This window comes from Oncorhynchus nerka, linkage group LG18, assembly GCF_034236695.1.
Source record: "Oncorhynchus nerka isolate Pitt River linkage group LG18, Oner_Uvic_2.0, whole genome shotgun sequence".
Classification (NCBI taxonomy): Eukaryota; Metazoa; Chordata; class Actinopteri; order Salmoniformes; family Salmonidae; genus Oncorhynchus; species Oncorhynchus nerka.
In genome coordinates this window covers 1,002,421-1,019,608 of record NC_088413.1, presented here as the reverse complement: position 1 = coordinate 1,019,608, position 17,188 = coordinate 1,002,421, and the positions used below count along the sequence as shown (strand labels likewise).

General features: G+C 42.0%; 2 protein-coding genes and 2 long non-coding RNA genes across 5 annotated transcripts in view; all 4 read right to left on the bottom strand.

Moving 5' to 3' along the window:
• Nucleotides 1-369: 369 nt before the first annotated feature.
• On the bottom strand, nucleotides 370-1,449 carry LOC135561672 (uncharacterized). The gene is made up of 2 exons (XR_010459598.1): nucleotides 1,032-1,449; nucleotides 370-989 (listed from the first exon to the last, which is right to left on the bottom strand). It is a non-coding gene; the product is annotated as an uncharacterized LOC135561672 (long non-coding RNA).
• A 4-nt stretch (nucleotides 1,450-1,453) lies between these two features.
• rhoh (ras homolog family member H) lies at nucleotides 1,454-11,350 on the bottom strand. Of its 2 annotated transcripts, none has more exons than XM_065003404.1 (5): nucleotides 11,075-11,350; nucleotides 8,596-8,710; nucleotides 6,494-7,620; nucleotides 2,474-2,623; nucleotides 1,454-1,750 (listed from the first exon to the last, which is right to left on the bottom strand). In XM_065003404.1, exons 3-5 carry the CDS (start codon nucleotides 6,650-6,652, stop codon nucleotides 1,478-1,480), a joined length of 582 nt encoding a protein of 193 aa, XP_064859476.1. In that variant the 5' UTR covers nucleotides 6,653-7,620; nucleotides 8,596-8,710; nucleotides 11,075-11,350; the 3' UTR covers nucleotides 1,454-1,477. The 2 variants fall into 2 exon arrangements, with proteins under 2 accessions (XP_064859476.1, XP_064859477.1); XM_065003405.1 differs by having other exon boundaries at nucleotides 6,494-7,580.
• Nucleotides 11,351-14,370: 3,020 nt separating this feature from the next.
• The window catches only part of LOC135561670 (uncharacterized), a 126,652-nt gene continuing 123,834 nt past the window's right edge, over nucleotides 14,371-17,188 (bottom strand). Inside the window, exon 2 of the long non-coding RNA XR_010459597.1 lies at nucleotides 14,371-14,502. This is a non-coding gene — a long non-coding RNA (uncharacterized LOC135561670). The remainder of the gene's footprint in view (nucleotides 14,503-17,188) is intronic.
• The window catches only part of LOC135561658 (uncharacterized), a 73,027-nt gene continuing 70,209 nt past the window's right edge, over nucleotides 14,371-17,188 (bottom strand). Inside the window, 1 exon segment of the mRNA XM_065003391.1 lies at nucleotides 14,371-16,977. Within this exon segment, the coding sequence (XP_064859463.1) occupies nucleotides 16,932-16,977 (46 nt within the window). The 3' untranslated portion in view covers nucleotides 14,371-16,931.

The window sequence follows — 17,188 nt, the reverse complement described above, 5'->3', positions numbered from 1 at the left end:
TGAATTATGTTCAGGCACACTGTTGGGCAACCTTTATTTATTTATGAATTATGTTCAGGCACACTGTTGGGCAACCTTTATTTATTTATGAATTATGTTCAGGCACACTGTTGGGCAACCTTTATTTATTTATGAATTATGTTCAGGCACACTGTTGGGCAACCTTTATTTATTTATGAATTATGTTCAGGCACACTGTTGGGCAACCTTTATTTATTTATGAATTATGTTCAGGCACACTGTTGGGCAACCTTTATTTATTTATGAATTATGTTCAGGCACACTGTTGGGCAACCTTTATTTATTTATGAATTATGTTCAGGCACACTGTTGGGCAACCTTTATTTATTTATGAATTATGTTCAGGCACACTGTTGGGCAACCTTTATTTATTTATGAATTATGTTCAGGCACACTGTAAGTGGTTGGGCAACATTTATTTAACAAAGGAAACAGACAAACCTGAGCTAGAATACCTTTACAAAAAGATCACTTTTAACATCTATAGACGGAGAACGGAAATACTTGTTATCGACTTGTATTGTTTTTCTTCTATTGTGAACTGAAATAAGAATTAAAAAACAAAAAAATAACTTGTCAGGGATAATGTCACGACCCCTGCAGGAGGGGCGGTTCCTCCTGCAGGCGGAGGAGGGTCGTTAGTGATTGGAGCCACCTGGGCTCAGGGTATTTAAACTGCTTCACTAATCACTCTTGTCTCTCTCTCTCTGCTCCTCCAGGTATGATCCTGTTTTGTTTGTTCTTTTGTAGTTTTACATAGTTTCAGTTTTCACAACAACAAAAAACAACAACAGTTAAACAAGAGTTCCCCCAAAACCACAGGTCCTGGGGTCAGACAGGACCTCAGTTCCCCCAAAACCACAGGTCCTGGGATCAGACAGGACCTCAGTTCCCCCAAAACCACAGTTCCTGGGGTCAGACAGGACCTCAATTCCCCCAAAACCACAGGTCCTGGGGTCAGACAGGACCTCAGTTCCCCCAAAACCACAGTTCCTGGGGTCAGACCAGACCTCAGTTCCCCCAAAACCACAGGTCCTGGGGTCAGACAGGACCTCAGTTCCCCCAAAACCACAGGTCCTGGGGTCAGACAGGACCTCAGTTCCCCCAAAACCACAGATCCTGGGGTCAGACAGGACCTCAGTTCCCCCAAAACCACAGGTCCTGGGGTCAGACAGGACCTCAGTTCCCCCAAAACCACAGGTCCTGGGGTCAGACAGGACCTCAGTTCCCCCAAAACCACAGGTCATGGGGTCAGACAGGACCTCGAACAGTTGAAGTCAGACACAGTGATGTAGTCGAGTCACTAACCCGCCAGTCTCAAGTCCCTGGTGATGAGTCCGAGTCCGAGTCGCCACTGGCCCCGAGACCTGATCCCAGAGCAGTAGTTAGAGGCTTCAGTATCCTCCCAGCACCACCCCAACCTAGGCCCCCCCCAAAAGGTTCAGAGGTTCAGAGGTCAAAACACCACGCAGCTGTTGATATCAAACATCCGCGGGCGCGTCCGTTTCCTGGCCTGGTTCACCGCCGTCCTCACCGCACACTCGAACACTTGCTGCACGCCGCGGTTGCTTAGCGACGAGCACTCCAGGTATCCCTTGGCCCGTATGTCCTGAGCGAGGCGTTTGCCCTCGGCGGCGGAGGAGCAGGAGGCGCTGTGAGGCCCGGAGTCACGCTGGTCCGTCTGGGTGGCCACCACCAGCACCGGGACACGGGGAAGGTTGTCACGCACCTACAATGGCATTAAAATGTTTTTAAAACAACCATTTTGTTATAGTCAAATAGTTTTAAACGTGTGTTCTGATACAGGATATATGAAGCCAGAGTTGGGCTCAATTCCATTTCAACTCAGGAAGTGAACTGAAATCCTAGTTCCAATTCCTTCTCAATGCTTCTCAATGAGAGAGAGAGAGAGAGAGAGAGAGAGAGAGAAAGGGAGGAGAGAGAGACAGAGAGAGAGAGAGAGAGAGAGAGAGAAAGGGAGGAGAGAGAGACAGAGAGAGAGAGAGAGAGAGAGAGAGAGAGAGAGAGAGAGAGAGAGACAGAGAGAGAGACAGAGAGAGACAGAGAGAGCGAGACAGAGAGAGAGAGACAGAGAGAGAGAGAGAGAGACAGAGAGAGAGAGAGAGAGAGAGAGAGAGAGAGAGAGAGAGAGAGAAAAAATGGAATCAGATCTTTAGTTTACCGAAACATCCAACTACTGTACTAGTGTCTACTTCCTGAATTGACTCAAATGATTATTTCAGACGTGTCTGTAAGAATATAAAAAGGTTGTTTGGTCGAGCGATCTGAGCTGCTGCCTGTGGAGAGCGTGTTCTACGTAGCGTCGGGTTGGAATCCGTCCCACCGCTCTCTCTCTCCGACCTTTCACCTCTCTCTCTATCCAATAAAAACACACACACAGAACACTTCCAGAAGGATCTACTCAGAGAGTAGGAAAAGGTCGTTCCCGTACCTCTACCAGCCACTTGTGCTTGACGCTGGCGAGGGAGGCGGCGTTGGCCACGGAGTAGCAGATCAGGACCACATCCGCCTGCTGATAGGACATCGGACGGATCTGTCTAAACGTGTCATTTCCTGCCGTGTCCCACAAACCCAGGTTGATCTGGAGAGTAAAACAAAATACGTTATAAATGGGACTTTAAAAAATAAAATAAAAATTTAATTATAATTTTTTTTTTCTTTTTGTTCTGTCTTCTTTGAAATCATATTTGTAATGTTTTAAAATGTTTAATTCTTTGTGACGTGGGAGATGCTCTTTAAATAAAGCATTAAAAAGACAACACAAACACACCACAGGGATAAACAGCCTCATTTACCATCAGGGGGGGTTAAAGGTCGTGAAGGACGTGTCAGGGGTCATTTCCTGATCAGGTGACCATCCGACCTGTCCAGTGTGTGTTGTGCTGTTGACACTACCGTGTTAATGCATGGTGATAGTTCAATGATGTCATGTGTAGCCTAGCAACAGGGTATAGCCTAGCGACAGGGTAGCCTAGCAACAGGGTAGCCGTGTTAATGTATGGTGATAGTTCAATGATGTAATGTGTAAAGATATGTCAAATCAGGTCGTGGCAAATTCCAGTCTGAAGCAAGTAGCCTAGCAACAGGGTAGGCTAGCGACAGGGTAGCCTAGCGACAGGGTAGCCGAGTGGTTAGATCGCTGGGCCAGTAACCCATTATGTTGCTGTGTCGAAACCCCAAGCTGACAAGGTAAAAAAAATATGTCGTTCTGCCTCCTGAACCCTACTGTTCCTCGGTAGGCCGTCATTGTAATTAAGAATTTGTTCCTTAAATGACTTGCCTAGTTAAATAAAAAAGGTTAAAATATATATATATATATTTAAGAACCAATTCTTAAATAATAATTAAATTCTTATTTACAATAAATACAAATTATATATATATATATATAAAACAAAAAATAAATAGAAATAAATCCTTTGAATTCCTTTCCCTCCGCCATGAGGTCGTTTTGTCCCTGTCTCTAACGAGTCCCATGTTTTATATTTTAAAAAACAAAACTCTGGAAACCAAATTCATATGAAGAAAACAGATAATCAACTACGAAATAAGATCTAGAAAATAGATAATTAACTACGAAATAAGCTCTAGAAAATAGATAATTAACTACGAAATAAGATCTAGAAAATAGATAAAACCGCTGATTAACCGAAAAGCTCTAGAAACGACAATCACCATAATGTTTGGCGCTGAACGGGGGATTTTCTGGCAGATCATTAACGCTCATAAAAGACCAGTCTAAATGAATAAACGGGCCGGATCTGGTCCGCGGGCCGCCAGTTGAACAGCCCTGATGTAAAGTTGGGTATTATTGTAGTAGTTAATGATGTAAATGGGTATTATTGTAGTAGTTAATGATGTAAATGATGGTATTATTGTAGTAGTTAATGATGTAAAGGGTATTATTGTAGTAGGTTAATGATGTAAAGGGTATTATTGTAGTAGTTAATGATGTAAAGGGTATTATTGTAGTAGTTAATGATGTAAAGGGTATTATTGTAGTAGTTAATGAGTTGTATTGTGTATTAATTGTAAAGGGTAGTTAATGATGTAAAGGGTATTATTGTAGTAAAGTTAATGTTAATGATTGTAGGGTATTATTGTATTAGTAGTTAATGATGTAAAGGGTATTATTGTAGTAGTTAATGATGTAAAGGGTATTATTGTAGTAGTTAATGATGTAAAGGGTATTATTGTAGTAGTTAATGATGTAAAGGGTATTATTGTAGTAGGTTAATGATGTAAAGGGTATTATTGTAGTAGTTAATGATGTAAAGGGTATTATTGTAGTAGTTAATGATGTAAAGGGTATTATTGTAGTAGGTTAATGATGTAAAGGGTATTATTGTAGTAGTTAATGATGTAAAGGGTATTATTGTAGTAGGTTAATGATGTAAAGGGTATTATTGTAGTAGTTAATGATGTAAAGGGTATTATTGTAGTAGTTAATGATGTAAAGTTAATGGTATTATTGTAGTAGTTAATGATGTAAAGGGTATTATTGTAGTAGGTTAATGATGTAAAGGGTATTATTGTAGTAGTTAATGATGTAAAGGGTATTATTGTAGTAGTTAATGATGTAAAGGGTATTATTGTAGTAGTTAATGATGTAAGTGTATTATTGTAGTAGTTAATGATGTAAATGGGTATTATTGTAGTAGTTAATGATGTAAAGGGTATTATTGTAGTAGTTAATGATGTAAAGGGTATTATTGTAGTAGTTAATGATGTAAAGGGTATTATTGTAGTAGTTAATGATGTAAAGGGTATTATTGTAGTAGTTAATGATTAAAGGGTATTATTGTAGTAGTTAATGATGTAAAGGGTATTATTGTAGTAGTTAATGATGTAAAGGGTATTATTGTAGTAGGTTAATGATGTAAAGGGTATTATTGTAGTAGTTAATGATGTAAAAGGGTATTATTGTAGTAGTTAATGATGTAAAGGGTATTATTGTAGTAGGTTAATGATGTAAAGGGGTATTATTGTAGTAGTTAATGATGTAAAGGGTATTATTGTAGTAGTTAATGATGTAAAGGGTATTATTGTAGTAGTTAATGATGTAAAGGGTATTATTGTAGTAGTTAATGATGTAAAGGGTATTATTGTAGTAGTTAATGATGTAAAGGGTAGTAGTAGGTTAATGATGTAAATTATAGTAGTTAATGATTATTGTAGTAGTTAATGATAAAGGGTATTATTGTAGTAGGTATTATTGTAGTAGTTAATGATGTAAAGGGTATTATTGTAGTAGGTTAATGATGTAAAGGGTATTATTGTAGTAGTTAATGATGTAAAGGGTATTATTGTAGTAGTTTATTGTAGTAGTAGTTAATGATGTAAAGGGTATTATTGTAGTAGTTAATGATGTAAAGGGTATTATTGTAGTAGGTTAATGATGTAAAGGGTATTATTGTAGTAGGTTAATGATGTAAAGGGTATTATTGTAGTAGTTAATGATGTAAAGGGTATTATTGTAGTAGTTAATGATGTAAAGGGTATTATTGTAGTAGTTAATGATGTAAAGGGTATTATTGTAGTAGGTTAATGATGTAAAGGGTAGTTTATTGTATTGTAGGTTAATGATGTAAAGGTATTATTGTAGTAGGTTAATGATTAAAGGGTATTATTGTAGTAGTTAATGATGTAAAGGGTATTATTGTAGTAGTTAATGATGTAAAGGGTATTATTGTAGTAGTTAATGATGTAAGTTAAAGGGTATTATTGTAGTAGTTAATGATGTTATTATTGATGTTAATGATGTAAAGGTATTATTGTAGTAGGTTAATGATGTAAAGGGGGTATTAATGATGTAAAGGGTATTAGTAGTAGTTAATGATGTAAAGGGTAGGTTTATTGTAGTAGTTAATGATGTAAAGGGTATTATTGTAGTAGTTAATGATGTAAAGGGTATTATTGGTATTATTGTAGTAGTTAATGATGTAAAGGGTATTATTGTAGTAGTTAATGATGTAAAGGGTATTATTGTAGTAGTTAATGATGTAAAGGGTATTATTGTAGTAGTTAATGATGTAAAGGGTATTATTGTAGTAGGTTAATGATGTAAAGGGTATTATTGTAGTAGTTAATGATGTAAAGGGTATTATTGTAGTAGTTAATGATGTAAAGGGTATTATTGTAGTAGTTAATGATGTAAAGGGTATTATTGTAGTAGTTAATGATGTAAAGGGTATTATTGTAGTAGGTTAATGATGTAAAGGGGGTAGGTTAATGATGTGTATTATTGTAGTTAATGATGTAAAGGGTATTATTGTAGTAGGTTAATGATGTAAAGGGTATTATTGTAGTAGTTAATGATGTAAAGGGTATTATTGTAGTAGGTTAATGATGTAAAGGGTATTATTGTAGTAGGTTAATGATGTAAAGGGTATTATTGTAGTAGTTAATGATGTAAAGGGTATTATTGTAGTAGTTAATGTATTATTCCTACCGGAGTCCCGTCCATGAAGACCTCCACTCCAGTGTTCTCGTACACAGTTGGTTTGTAGCACTCAGGGAAGGTTTCTGAGGTGAAGCGAACCAGGAGGGCCGTCTTCCCGACAGCACTGTCCCCCACCAGCACACACTTCACCTGGGTCTCCTCGCTCATGGCTGCTCCGCTCGGAACCCTGGGGGTTGTAGTTCTTTAGGGAGACGTTGTAGTCCTGAAGTGGAGGAGGGTTGAGATCAGGGGGTTGTGACGCCCATAGTGATGGTGGTCACCTCTGTGATACTCTCTGTGGGGGTTGTAGTTCTTTAGGGAGACGTTGTAGTCCTGTGGAGCTCAGGGGGTTGTAGTTCTTTAGGGAGATGTTGTAGTCCTGAAGCAGAGGAGGGTTAGGATCAGGGGGTTGTGGTCACTTTCTCTGTCATACTCTCTGTGGGGGTTGTAGTTCTTTAGGGAGATGTTAAGTTGTAGTCCTGTGGAGCTCAGGGGGTTGTAGTTCTTTAGGGAGACGTTGTAGTCCTGAAGTAGAGGAGGGTTAGGATCAGGGGGTTGTGGTCACCTTCTCTGTGATACTCTCTGTGGGGATTGTAGTTCTTTAGGGAGATGTTGTAGTCCTGAAGCAGAGGAGCGTTAGGATCAGGGGGTTGTGGTCACCTTCTCTGTGATACTATCTGTGGGGGTTGTAAGTTCTTTAGGGAGATGTTGTAGTCCTGAAGTAGAGGAGGGTTAGGATCAGGGGGTTGTGGTCACCTTCTCTGTGATACTCTCTGTGGGGATTGTAGTTCTTTAGGGAGATGTTGTAGTCCTGAAGCAGAGGAGGGTTAGGATCAGGGGGTTGTGGTCACCTTCTCTGTGATACTCTCTGTGGGGATTGTAGTTCTTTAGGGAGATGTTGTAGTCCTGAAGCAGAGGAGGGTTAGGATCAGGGGGTTGTGGTCACCTTCTCTGTGATACTCTCTGTGGGGGTTGTAGTTCTTTAGGGAGATGTTGTAGTCCTGAAGTAGAGGAGCGTTAGGATCAGGGTGTTGTGGTCACCTTCTCTGTGATACTCTCTGTGGGGATTGTAGTTCTTTAGGGAGATGTTGTAGTCCTGAAGTAGAGGAGGGTCAGGATCAGGGGGTTGTGGTCACCTGGTGTGTGGAGTCATGTTGTTAACTGCATGTGTCTCTCTCTCACCACAGAGTTTACTGGCTCTACTGCTGCAGTAGAGAAGCTGAACACACCTCTCTCTACACACACACCTCTCTCTCTCTACACACACACACACTCTCTCTACACACAAACACTCTCTCTCTACACACACACAGTCTCTCTACACACACACCTCTCTCTCTCTACACACACCTCTCTCTCTCTACACACACACACTCTCTCTACACACACACACTCTCTCTACACACATACACTCTCTCTCTACACACACAGTCTCTCTACACACATACACTCTCTCTACACACACACACACACATTCTCTCTACACACATACACTCTCTCTCTACACACACATACACTCTCTCTACACACACACAGTCTCTCTACACACATACACTCTCTCTACACACACACACACACACTCTCTCTACACACATACACTCTCTCTACACACACACACTCTCTCTACACACATACACTCTCTCTCTACACACACACCTCTCTCTCTCTACACACACCACTCTCTCTCTACACACACACACACTCTCTCTCTACACACACACACACTCTCTCTACACACATACACTCTCTCTCTACACACACACACAGTCTCTCTACACACATACACTCTCTCTACACACACACACACACACTCTCTCTACACACATACACTCTCTCTACACACACACACACACACTCTCTCTACACACATACACTCTCTCTCTACACACACCTCTCTCTCTCTACACACACTCTCTCTCTCTACACACACACACTCTCTCTACACACACACACACTCTCTCTACACACATACACTCTCTCTCTACACACACACAGTCTCTCTACACACATACACTCTCTCTACACACACACACACTCTCTCTCTACACACATACACTCTCTCTCTCTGTCTAAACACAGCCCCCCGTCTATCTCAGTTCCTCTTCACTTACCTCTCTGTGTACTCCACGGAGTTGACACTAGGCTCCGCCTCCTGCGATCAATCGAGGTCACCTGACGTCATAGGTGGTTATTCCATCCAATCAGGGCCCGGCGTACGATAGAGAGCTGTGAGAACATTATCTGATGAGGACATTGTTGACTCCGTGAGAGGGGGGGGGGGGGGTTGCTCTAATAAAGTAGAGCTACTAATTGTGCAGGTTTTCGTTCCAGCCCAGCACTAAAACATATCAGATTCAGCTTCTTTTTTTTAGGCTGCACATATGTAATACACTGTGACAAACTGCTGATGTAAAAGAAGGGCTATTTAAAATAAAATAAGTGATTGATTGACATTTAAATTTACAGAGAAAAACTGGCCCGAAATCTGAGCATGTACCTTCTCCTCTCCGTAGTGACCCAGTCATGTATGAGGGAGGGAGGACAGAGCCGACCCATAGATTTGGTTATTAACTCCTACAGTGACCCAGTCATGTATGAGGGAGGGAGGACAGAGCCGACCCATAGATTTGGTTATTAACTACACTCCTACAGTGATAACGCCAGAGAAGAGGGAGGGAGGACAGCACCGACCCATAGATTTGGTTATTAACTCCTACAGTGACCCAGTCATGTGTGAGGGAGGGAGGACAGCACCGACCCATAGATTTGGTTATTAACTACACTCCTACAGTGATAACGCCAGAGAAGAGGGAGGGAGGACAGAGCCGACCCATAGATTTGGTTATTAACTCCTACAGTGATAACGCCAGAGAAGAGGGAGGGAGGACAGCACCGACCCATAGATTTGGTTATTAACTCCTACAGTGATAACGCCAGAGAAGAGGGAGGGAGGACAACACCGACCCATAGATTTGGTTATTAACTCCTACAGTGATAACGCCAGAGAAGAGGGAGGGAGGACAGCACCGACCCATAGATTTGGTTATTAACTCCTACAGTGATAACGCCAGAGAAGAGGGAGGGAGGACAGAGCCGACCCATAGATTTGGTTATTAACTCCTACAGTGATAACGCCAGAGAAGAGGGAGTGAGGACAGCACCGACCCATAGATTTGGTTATTAACTCCTACAGTGATAACGCCAGAGAAGAGGGAGGGAGGACAGACCGACCCATAGATTTGGTTATTAACTCCTACAGTGATAACGCCAGAGAAGAGGGAGGAGGACAGCGCCGACCCATAGATTTGGTTATTAACTCCTACAGTGATAACGCCAGAGAAGAGGAGGAGGACAACAGCCGACCCATAGATTTGGTTATTAACTCCTACAGTGATAACGCCAGCAGAAGATTTGGTTATTAACTCTTACAGGAGTGAGGACAGCACCGACCCATAGATTTGGTTATTAACTCCTACAGTGATAACGCCAGAGAAGAGGGAGTGAGGACAGCACCGACCCATAGATTTGGTTATTAACTCCTACAGTGATAACGCCAGAGAAGAGGGAGTGAGGACAGCACCGACCCATAGATTTGGTTATTAACTCCTACAGTGATAACGCCAGAGAAGAGGGAGTGAGGACAGCGCCAACCCATAGATTTGGTTATTAACTCCTACAGTGATAACGCCAGAGAAGAGGGAGGGAGGACAGCACCGACCCATAGATTTGGTTATTAACTCCTACAGTGATAACGCCAGAGAAGAGGGAGGGAGGACAGCACCGACCCATAGATTTGGTCATTAACTACACTCCTACAGTGATAACGCCAGAGAAGAGGGAGTGAGGACAGCACCGACCCATAGATTTGGTTATTAACTCCTACAGTGATAACGCCAGAGAAGAGGGAGGGAGGACAGCACCGACCCATAGATTTGGTTATTAACTCCTACAGTGATAACGCCAGAGAAGAGGGAGGGAGGACAGCACCGACCCATAGATTTGGTTATTAACTCCTACAGTGATAACGCCAGAGTAGAGGGAGGGAGGACAGCACCGACCCATAGATTTGGTTATTAACTACACTCCTACAGTGATAACGCCAGAGTAGAGGGAGTGAGGACAGCACCGACCCATAGATTTGGTTATTAACTCCTACAGTGAAGAGATGAAAAGCTCTGTTCCTTCACCCTGCCATGATAACTGACATTTTGTTTTCACCTACTTTTACCCCCCACATCACCACGGTCTAGAAGCACAGGGCAGAGGCCTTATTAAACTCAACTTTAGCCATTCAAATAGAGCCTATTTATGTGAAACCAAATGTAAGGGATGAATGTGTGTGTCGTTTTATCCTTTTATTGAGATACAAATAGTTCAAATTGGATGATAACATTTTTTGTGTAGGACTATTGGTATAAACAATGAATATGAAATAACAAATTATTCTGTGACTCTCTCCAATACATTCATGTATTTAGTCGGCTCATATTAAAATGAGACATTCTGGCTGGATTAAAACAAAAGACATGGAACAAAAACAACCTTTGTTACTTGTCATTAGACAGAAGAATAGAACAAAAGATAACTCACCGTGTTGTCAGACGTCGACCCCGCAGCCTGTCTTCATGATGGCAACGGGCGGATGTTGCGCTTCAGCTCAAAGCATTTTTTTTTTTGGACTCGGAGACGGTTTGGTTCCTCGGTAAAAAAGAAGTAACTTTTTTATTTTTTACGGTATATACATTAGGCTACTTTATAAATCCTGCTTAAAAGCTAAAGTAAATAGACTAATTATTACTATATGCACAGAACTACTTATACACGTTTACATGCGTCACTTACACAGCTTACTACTATCGGTACAAAAAAGGGAGAGGGAAATGAGATGCGCGCGCGCGCTCTCTCTCTCTCATCTATGAGATGCGCGCGCTCTCTCAATTCAATTCAATTCAATTCAAGGGCTTTATTGTCATGGGAAACATGTGTTAACATTGCCAAAGCAAGTGAGGTAGACAACATACAAAGTGAATATATAAGGTGAAAAACAATAAAAATGAACAGTAAACATTACACATACAGAAGTTTCAAAACAATAAAGACATTACAAATGTCATATTATATATTATATATATATATAGTGTTTTAACAATGTACAAATGGTAAAGGACACAAGATAAAATAAATAAGCATAAATATGGGTTGTATTTACAATGGTGTTTGTTCTTCACTGGTTGCCCTTTTCTCGTGGCAACAGGTCACACATCTTGCTGCTGTGATGTCACACTGTGGTATTTCACCCAGTAGATATGGGAGTTTATCAACATTGGATTTGTTTTCGAATTCGTTGTGGGTCTGTGTAATCTGAGGGAAATATGTCTCTCTAATATGGTCATACATTGGGCAGGAGGTTAGGAAGTGCAGCTCAGTTTCCACCTCATTTTGTGGGCAGTGAGCACATAGCCTGTCTTCTCTTGAGAGCCATGTCTGCCTACGGCGGCCTTTCTCAATAGCAAGGCTATGCTCACTGAGTCTGTACATAGTCAAAGCTTTCCTTAATTTTGGGTCAGTCACAGTGGTCAGGTATTCTGCCGCTGTGTACTCTCTGTTTAGGGCCAAATAGCATTCTAGTTTGCTCTGTTTTTTTGTTAATTCTTTCCAATGTGTCAAGTAATTATCTTTTTGTTTTCTCATGATTTGGTTGGGTCTAATTGTGCTGCTGTCCTGGGGCTCTGTAGGGTGTGTTTGTGTTTGTGAACAGAGCCCCAGGACCAGCTTGCTTAGGGGACTCTTCTCCAGGTTAATCTCTCTGTAGGTGATGGCTTTGTTATGGAAGGTTTGTGAATCGCTTCCTTTTAGGTGGTTGTAGAATTGAATGGCTCTTTTCTGGATTTTGATAAATAGCGGGTATCGGCCTAATTCTGCTCTGCATGCATTATTTGGTGTTTTACGTTGTACATGGAGGATATTTTTGCAGAATTCTGCGTGCAGAGTCTCAATTTGGTGTTTGTCCCATTTTGTGAAGTCTTGGTTGGTGAGCGGACCCCAGACCTCACAACCATAAAGGGCAATGGGCTCTATGACTGATTCAAGTATTTTTAGCCAAATCCTAATTGGTATGTTGAAATTTATGTTTCTTTTGATGGCATAGAAGGCCCTTCTTGCCTTGTCTCTCATCTATGAGATGCGCTCTCTCTCTCTCTCTCTCATCTCACTAGCAGCATCCGTTTGTTGAGTGTGGAGGAGGTGTGTTGATGCCGTTTCGTTTCTGTTCTTAGTATTTCAGCGTCTCTATAACTCACGAAGCAGCTGTTGTTTTTGATCGCTTAGATCGACAACTTTACGCAGTAGCTTGGGGTTAATGTGTTTATATATGAAACGTGGCGTGTGGCCTCATAACGACACTTTACGCAGTAGCTTGGGGTTCATGTGTTTATATATGAAACGTGGCGTGTGGCCTCATAACGACACTTTACGCAGTAGCTTGGGGTTCATGTGTTTATATATGAAACGTGGCGTGTGGCCTCATAACGACACTTTACGCAGTAGCTGTGAGTTAATGTGTTTATATATGAAACGTGGCGTGTGGCCTCATAACGACACTTTACGCAGTAGCTTGGGGTTAATGTGTTTATATATGAAACGTGGCGTGTGGCCTCATAACGACACTTTACGCAGTAGCTGTGAGTTAATGTGTTTATATATGAAACGTGGCGTGTGGCCTCATAACGACACTTTACGCAGTAGCTGTGAGTTAATGTGTTTATATATTAAACGTGGCGTGTGGCCTCATAATGACACTTTACGCAGTAGCTGTGAGTTAATGTGTTTATATATTAAACGTGGCGTGTGGCCTCATAACGACACTTTACGCAGTAGCTTGGGGTTCATGTGTTTATATATGAAACGTGGCGTGTGGCCTCATAACGACAGACTTTACGCAGTAGCTTGGTTAATTTGTTAAATATAAAACGTGTCGTGTAGCCTCATAACGACAAGACAGGCGTTTGGAGGACAAGTGAAATAAAACCTCGAAAGTTAATCAATACCAAGATATTTTCCAATGCATCCTCTCTGGTTAGGATGTTATTTGACAAAAGGACCCTATATCATTCTCTGTAGACGTATAACGGGCATAGTAACTATTTTGTTGAAATGTTCTCCGTCATGACTATGAGTCGACTTGTTATGGAACGAATAATTGTGGGTCATGTTTACCGAAAGGAAAGTAGTGAGAAATTACCGACACCGTAGGGTGCCGTTCAGTTCTCTTGAACGTTTGCTACGTTCAAGAGAACAATGTGTACTGTAGGACACGTTTGCTCACCGTTCGGTGGGTGTGGCTTCAAGCAACGAGTGACGTGTTTCAACGGCAGTGGCCATGCTGACCGCGTTCCCTCCCAAAACCACAACATCACCGTTTTTCCAACTGGTCGTTCAGTACAGCACCGTTTCAGAACGTAACGGTGTACTGAACGCAGCCCGTGAGTCAGATGAACCGTTCCTTCCCACGCGGGTATGGGGGATACACCACGAGACGAGAGCGTTAAAGGGGGATGGGGGACGGAGCAGATGAACGGATGCTGCCACACTAGCACCTGCTTTTATTCATTAACTTAATTTCACCTTTATTTAACTAGGAAAGTCAGTTATGAATAAATTATTATTTACAATGACGGCCTACCAAAAGACAAAACGGCCTCCTGCGGGACGGGAGCCTGAGATTAAAAATATAAATACAATATAAATATAGGGAAAAAAACTCTCATCACAACAAGGAGAGACGACACGACATAAAGACTGGTTGCCAAGCAACTAAAACACTGTGACTTGAACAGACCCCTACCAGGTCATTAGTACTAACTAACTCTCTGTGTTCCCCAGGTGTATAACATTACAATGTTCTTTATTGAAATATAATTTGTAAAAAAAATAATAATACACAAGAAAATGATCAACAATTATGAAAATAAAAATATACCCTTTCTTTTGGTAGCCTACAATTCCCTTTAGGAGTCAGCCTACAATTCCCTTTAGGAGTCAGTCCCTAAACCCTAACCCTTTAGGATTCCCTCTATAGAGAATAGAGGGCCATTTGGATTCCCTCTATAGAGAATAGAGGGCCATTTGGATTCCCTCTATAGAGAATAGGGGGCCATTTGGATTCCCTCTATAGAGAATAGAGGGCCATTTGGATTCCCTCTATAGAGAATAGGGGGCCATTTGGATTCCCTCTATAGAGAATAGAGGGCCATTTGGATTCCCTATATAGAGAATAGAGGGCCATTTGGATTCCCTATATAGAGAATAGAGGGCCATTTGGATTCCCTATATAGAGAATAGAGGGCCATTTGGATTCCCTCTATAGAGAATAGGGGGCCATTTGGATTCCCTCTATAGAGAATAGAGGGCCATTTGGATTCCCTATATAGAGAATAGAGGGCCATTTGGATTCCCTATATAGAGAATAGAGGGCCATTTGGGACAGCCATAAAGTAGAACAAAACCAAACACTGTTTCTGTCAACACTGTCAATACTCTTCGATCTAATGTATAAACGGGCCCAGATATCACTTCTGATCAAATGTATAAACGGGCCAGATATCACTTCTGATCTAATGTATAAACGGGCCAGATATCACTTCTGATCTAATGTATAAACGGGCCAGATATCACTTCTGATCAAATGTATAAACGGGCCAGATATCACTTCTGATCAAATGTATAAACGGGCCAGATATCACTTCTGATCAAATGTATAAACGGGCCAGATATCACTTCTGATCAAATGTATAAACGGGCCAGATATCACTTCTGATCTAATGTATAAACGGGCCCAGATATCACTTCTGATCTAATGTATAAACGGGCCCAGATATCACTTCTGATCTAATGTATAAACGGGCCCAGATATCTTCTCTTAAAATGATATAAAATGATATAACTTCTCTTAAAATGTAAATAACCCCACAGATTGACCCGTACAGAAACATCATGTTAAGATAAATGATATACACTTAGATTGACATGGTTTTATAAAATCTAAAAATCTACATTTAATATAATTTAAAATGAACTCTGTCATTGTTTGTAAATCCTGATAAAGTTTCATACAAAAAAAACACAAACATGGCAACAGTGAAGACATAAAAAATAGATTAAGACAATTTCTTCGGCAGCTATTAAAATAATTGTTAGAGACAGGGAGAGACAGACAGACAGAGAGAGAAAGATAGAGAGAGGGGGAGACACAGAGAGAGAGGGAGAGAGACACAGAGAGAGAGAGGGAGAGAGAGAGAGAGGGACAGACAGACAGACAGTCAGAGGGAGACAGAGACAGAGAGAGAGAGAGGGAGAGAGACAGAGAGACAGAGAGAGAGAGAGACAGAGAGAGAGGTAGAGAGAGACAGAGGGAGAGACAAAGGGAGACAGAGAGACAGAGGTAGAGACAAAGGGAGAGACAGAGAGAGAGACAGAGAGAGAGACAGAGAGAGACAGAGGGAGAGACAAAGGGAGACAGAGAGACAGAGGGAGAGACAGAGAGAGAGAGACAGAGAGAGACAGAGGGAGAGACAAAGGGAGACAGAGAGACAGAGGGAGAGACAGAGAGAGAGACAGAGATAGACAGAGGTAGAGACAAAGAGAGAGACAGAGAGAGAGACAGAGATAGACAGAGGTAGAGACAAAGAGAGAGACAGAGAGAGAGAGACAGAGAGAGAGACAGAGAGAGACAGAGAGAGAGAGACAGAGAGAGAGACAGAGAGACAGAGACAGAGAGACAGAGAGAGACAGAGACAGAGAGAGAGAGACAGAGAGAGAGAGAGAGAGACAGAGAGAGAGACAGAGAGAGACAGAGAGAGAGAGACAGAGAGAGAGACAGAGAGAGAGAGAGAGACAGAGAGAGAGAGAGGGGAGAGAGAGACAGAGAGAGAGAGACAGAGAGAGTGACAGAGAGACAGAGACAGAGAGAGAGACAGAGAGAGAGAGACAGAGAGAGACAGAGACAGAGAGAGACAGAGAGAGACAGAGAGAGACAGAGAGAGACAGAGAGAGAGAGACAGAGAGAGACAGAGACAGAGAGAGAGAGACAGAGAGAGAGAGACAGAGAGAGACAGAGACAGAGAGAGAGAGACAGAGAGAGACAGAGACAGAGAGAGACAGAGAGAGACAGAGAGAGACAGAGAGAGACAGAGAGGTAGAGACAGAGACAGAGAGAGACAGAGAGAGACAGAGAGAGACAGAGAGGTAGAGACAGAGACAGAGAGAGACAGAGAGAGACAGAGAGAGACAGAGAGGTAGAGACAGAGAGAGAGGTAGAGACAAAGAGAGAGAGAGGAGGGTGTGTTTTTTGTGTCTGTGAGAGAGGAAGTGGTAGAGGTAGATTCCAGGGGGGAGGGGGAGGAGACAGTAGTGTCTTGATAAGGACAGTCAGTCACATGACAGCTTCATCTCAGTTCAGACACACCAACAACAGACCTGGCTTAGGCTCAGTAAACCTGGGGAGAGAGGCAGAGAGAGGGGGGAGAGAGGGGGGAGAGAGAGGGTGAGTGTGTCGCGTTACCTAGTATTGACATAATGATTGTGTGTGTACCTGTAGCCCAGTGTGTTGAGGTACCTGTAGCCCAGTGTGTGTGTGTGTACCTGTAGCCCTGTGTGTGTGTGTGTGTACCTGTAGCCCTGTGTGTTGAGGTACCTGTAGCCCAGTGT

Bases quoted from the DNA above. Each gene is read 5' to 3' on its own strand.
- rhoh (XM_065003404.1), bottom strand. From the start codon at position 6,652: ATGAGCGAGGAGACCCAGGTGAAGTGTGTGCTGGTGGGGGACAGTGCT. The intron at 2,624-6,493 runs GTAGGAATAATA...TTTACTCTCCAG, and splicing joins TCTTCATGGACGGGACTCCG to ATCAACCTGGGTTTGTGGGA. The intron at 1,751-2,473 runs GTACGGGAACGA...ATGCCATTGTAG, and splicing joins AGCACAAGTGGCTGGTAGAG to GTGCGTGACAACCTTCCCCG.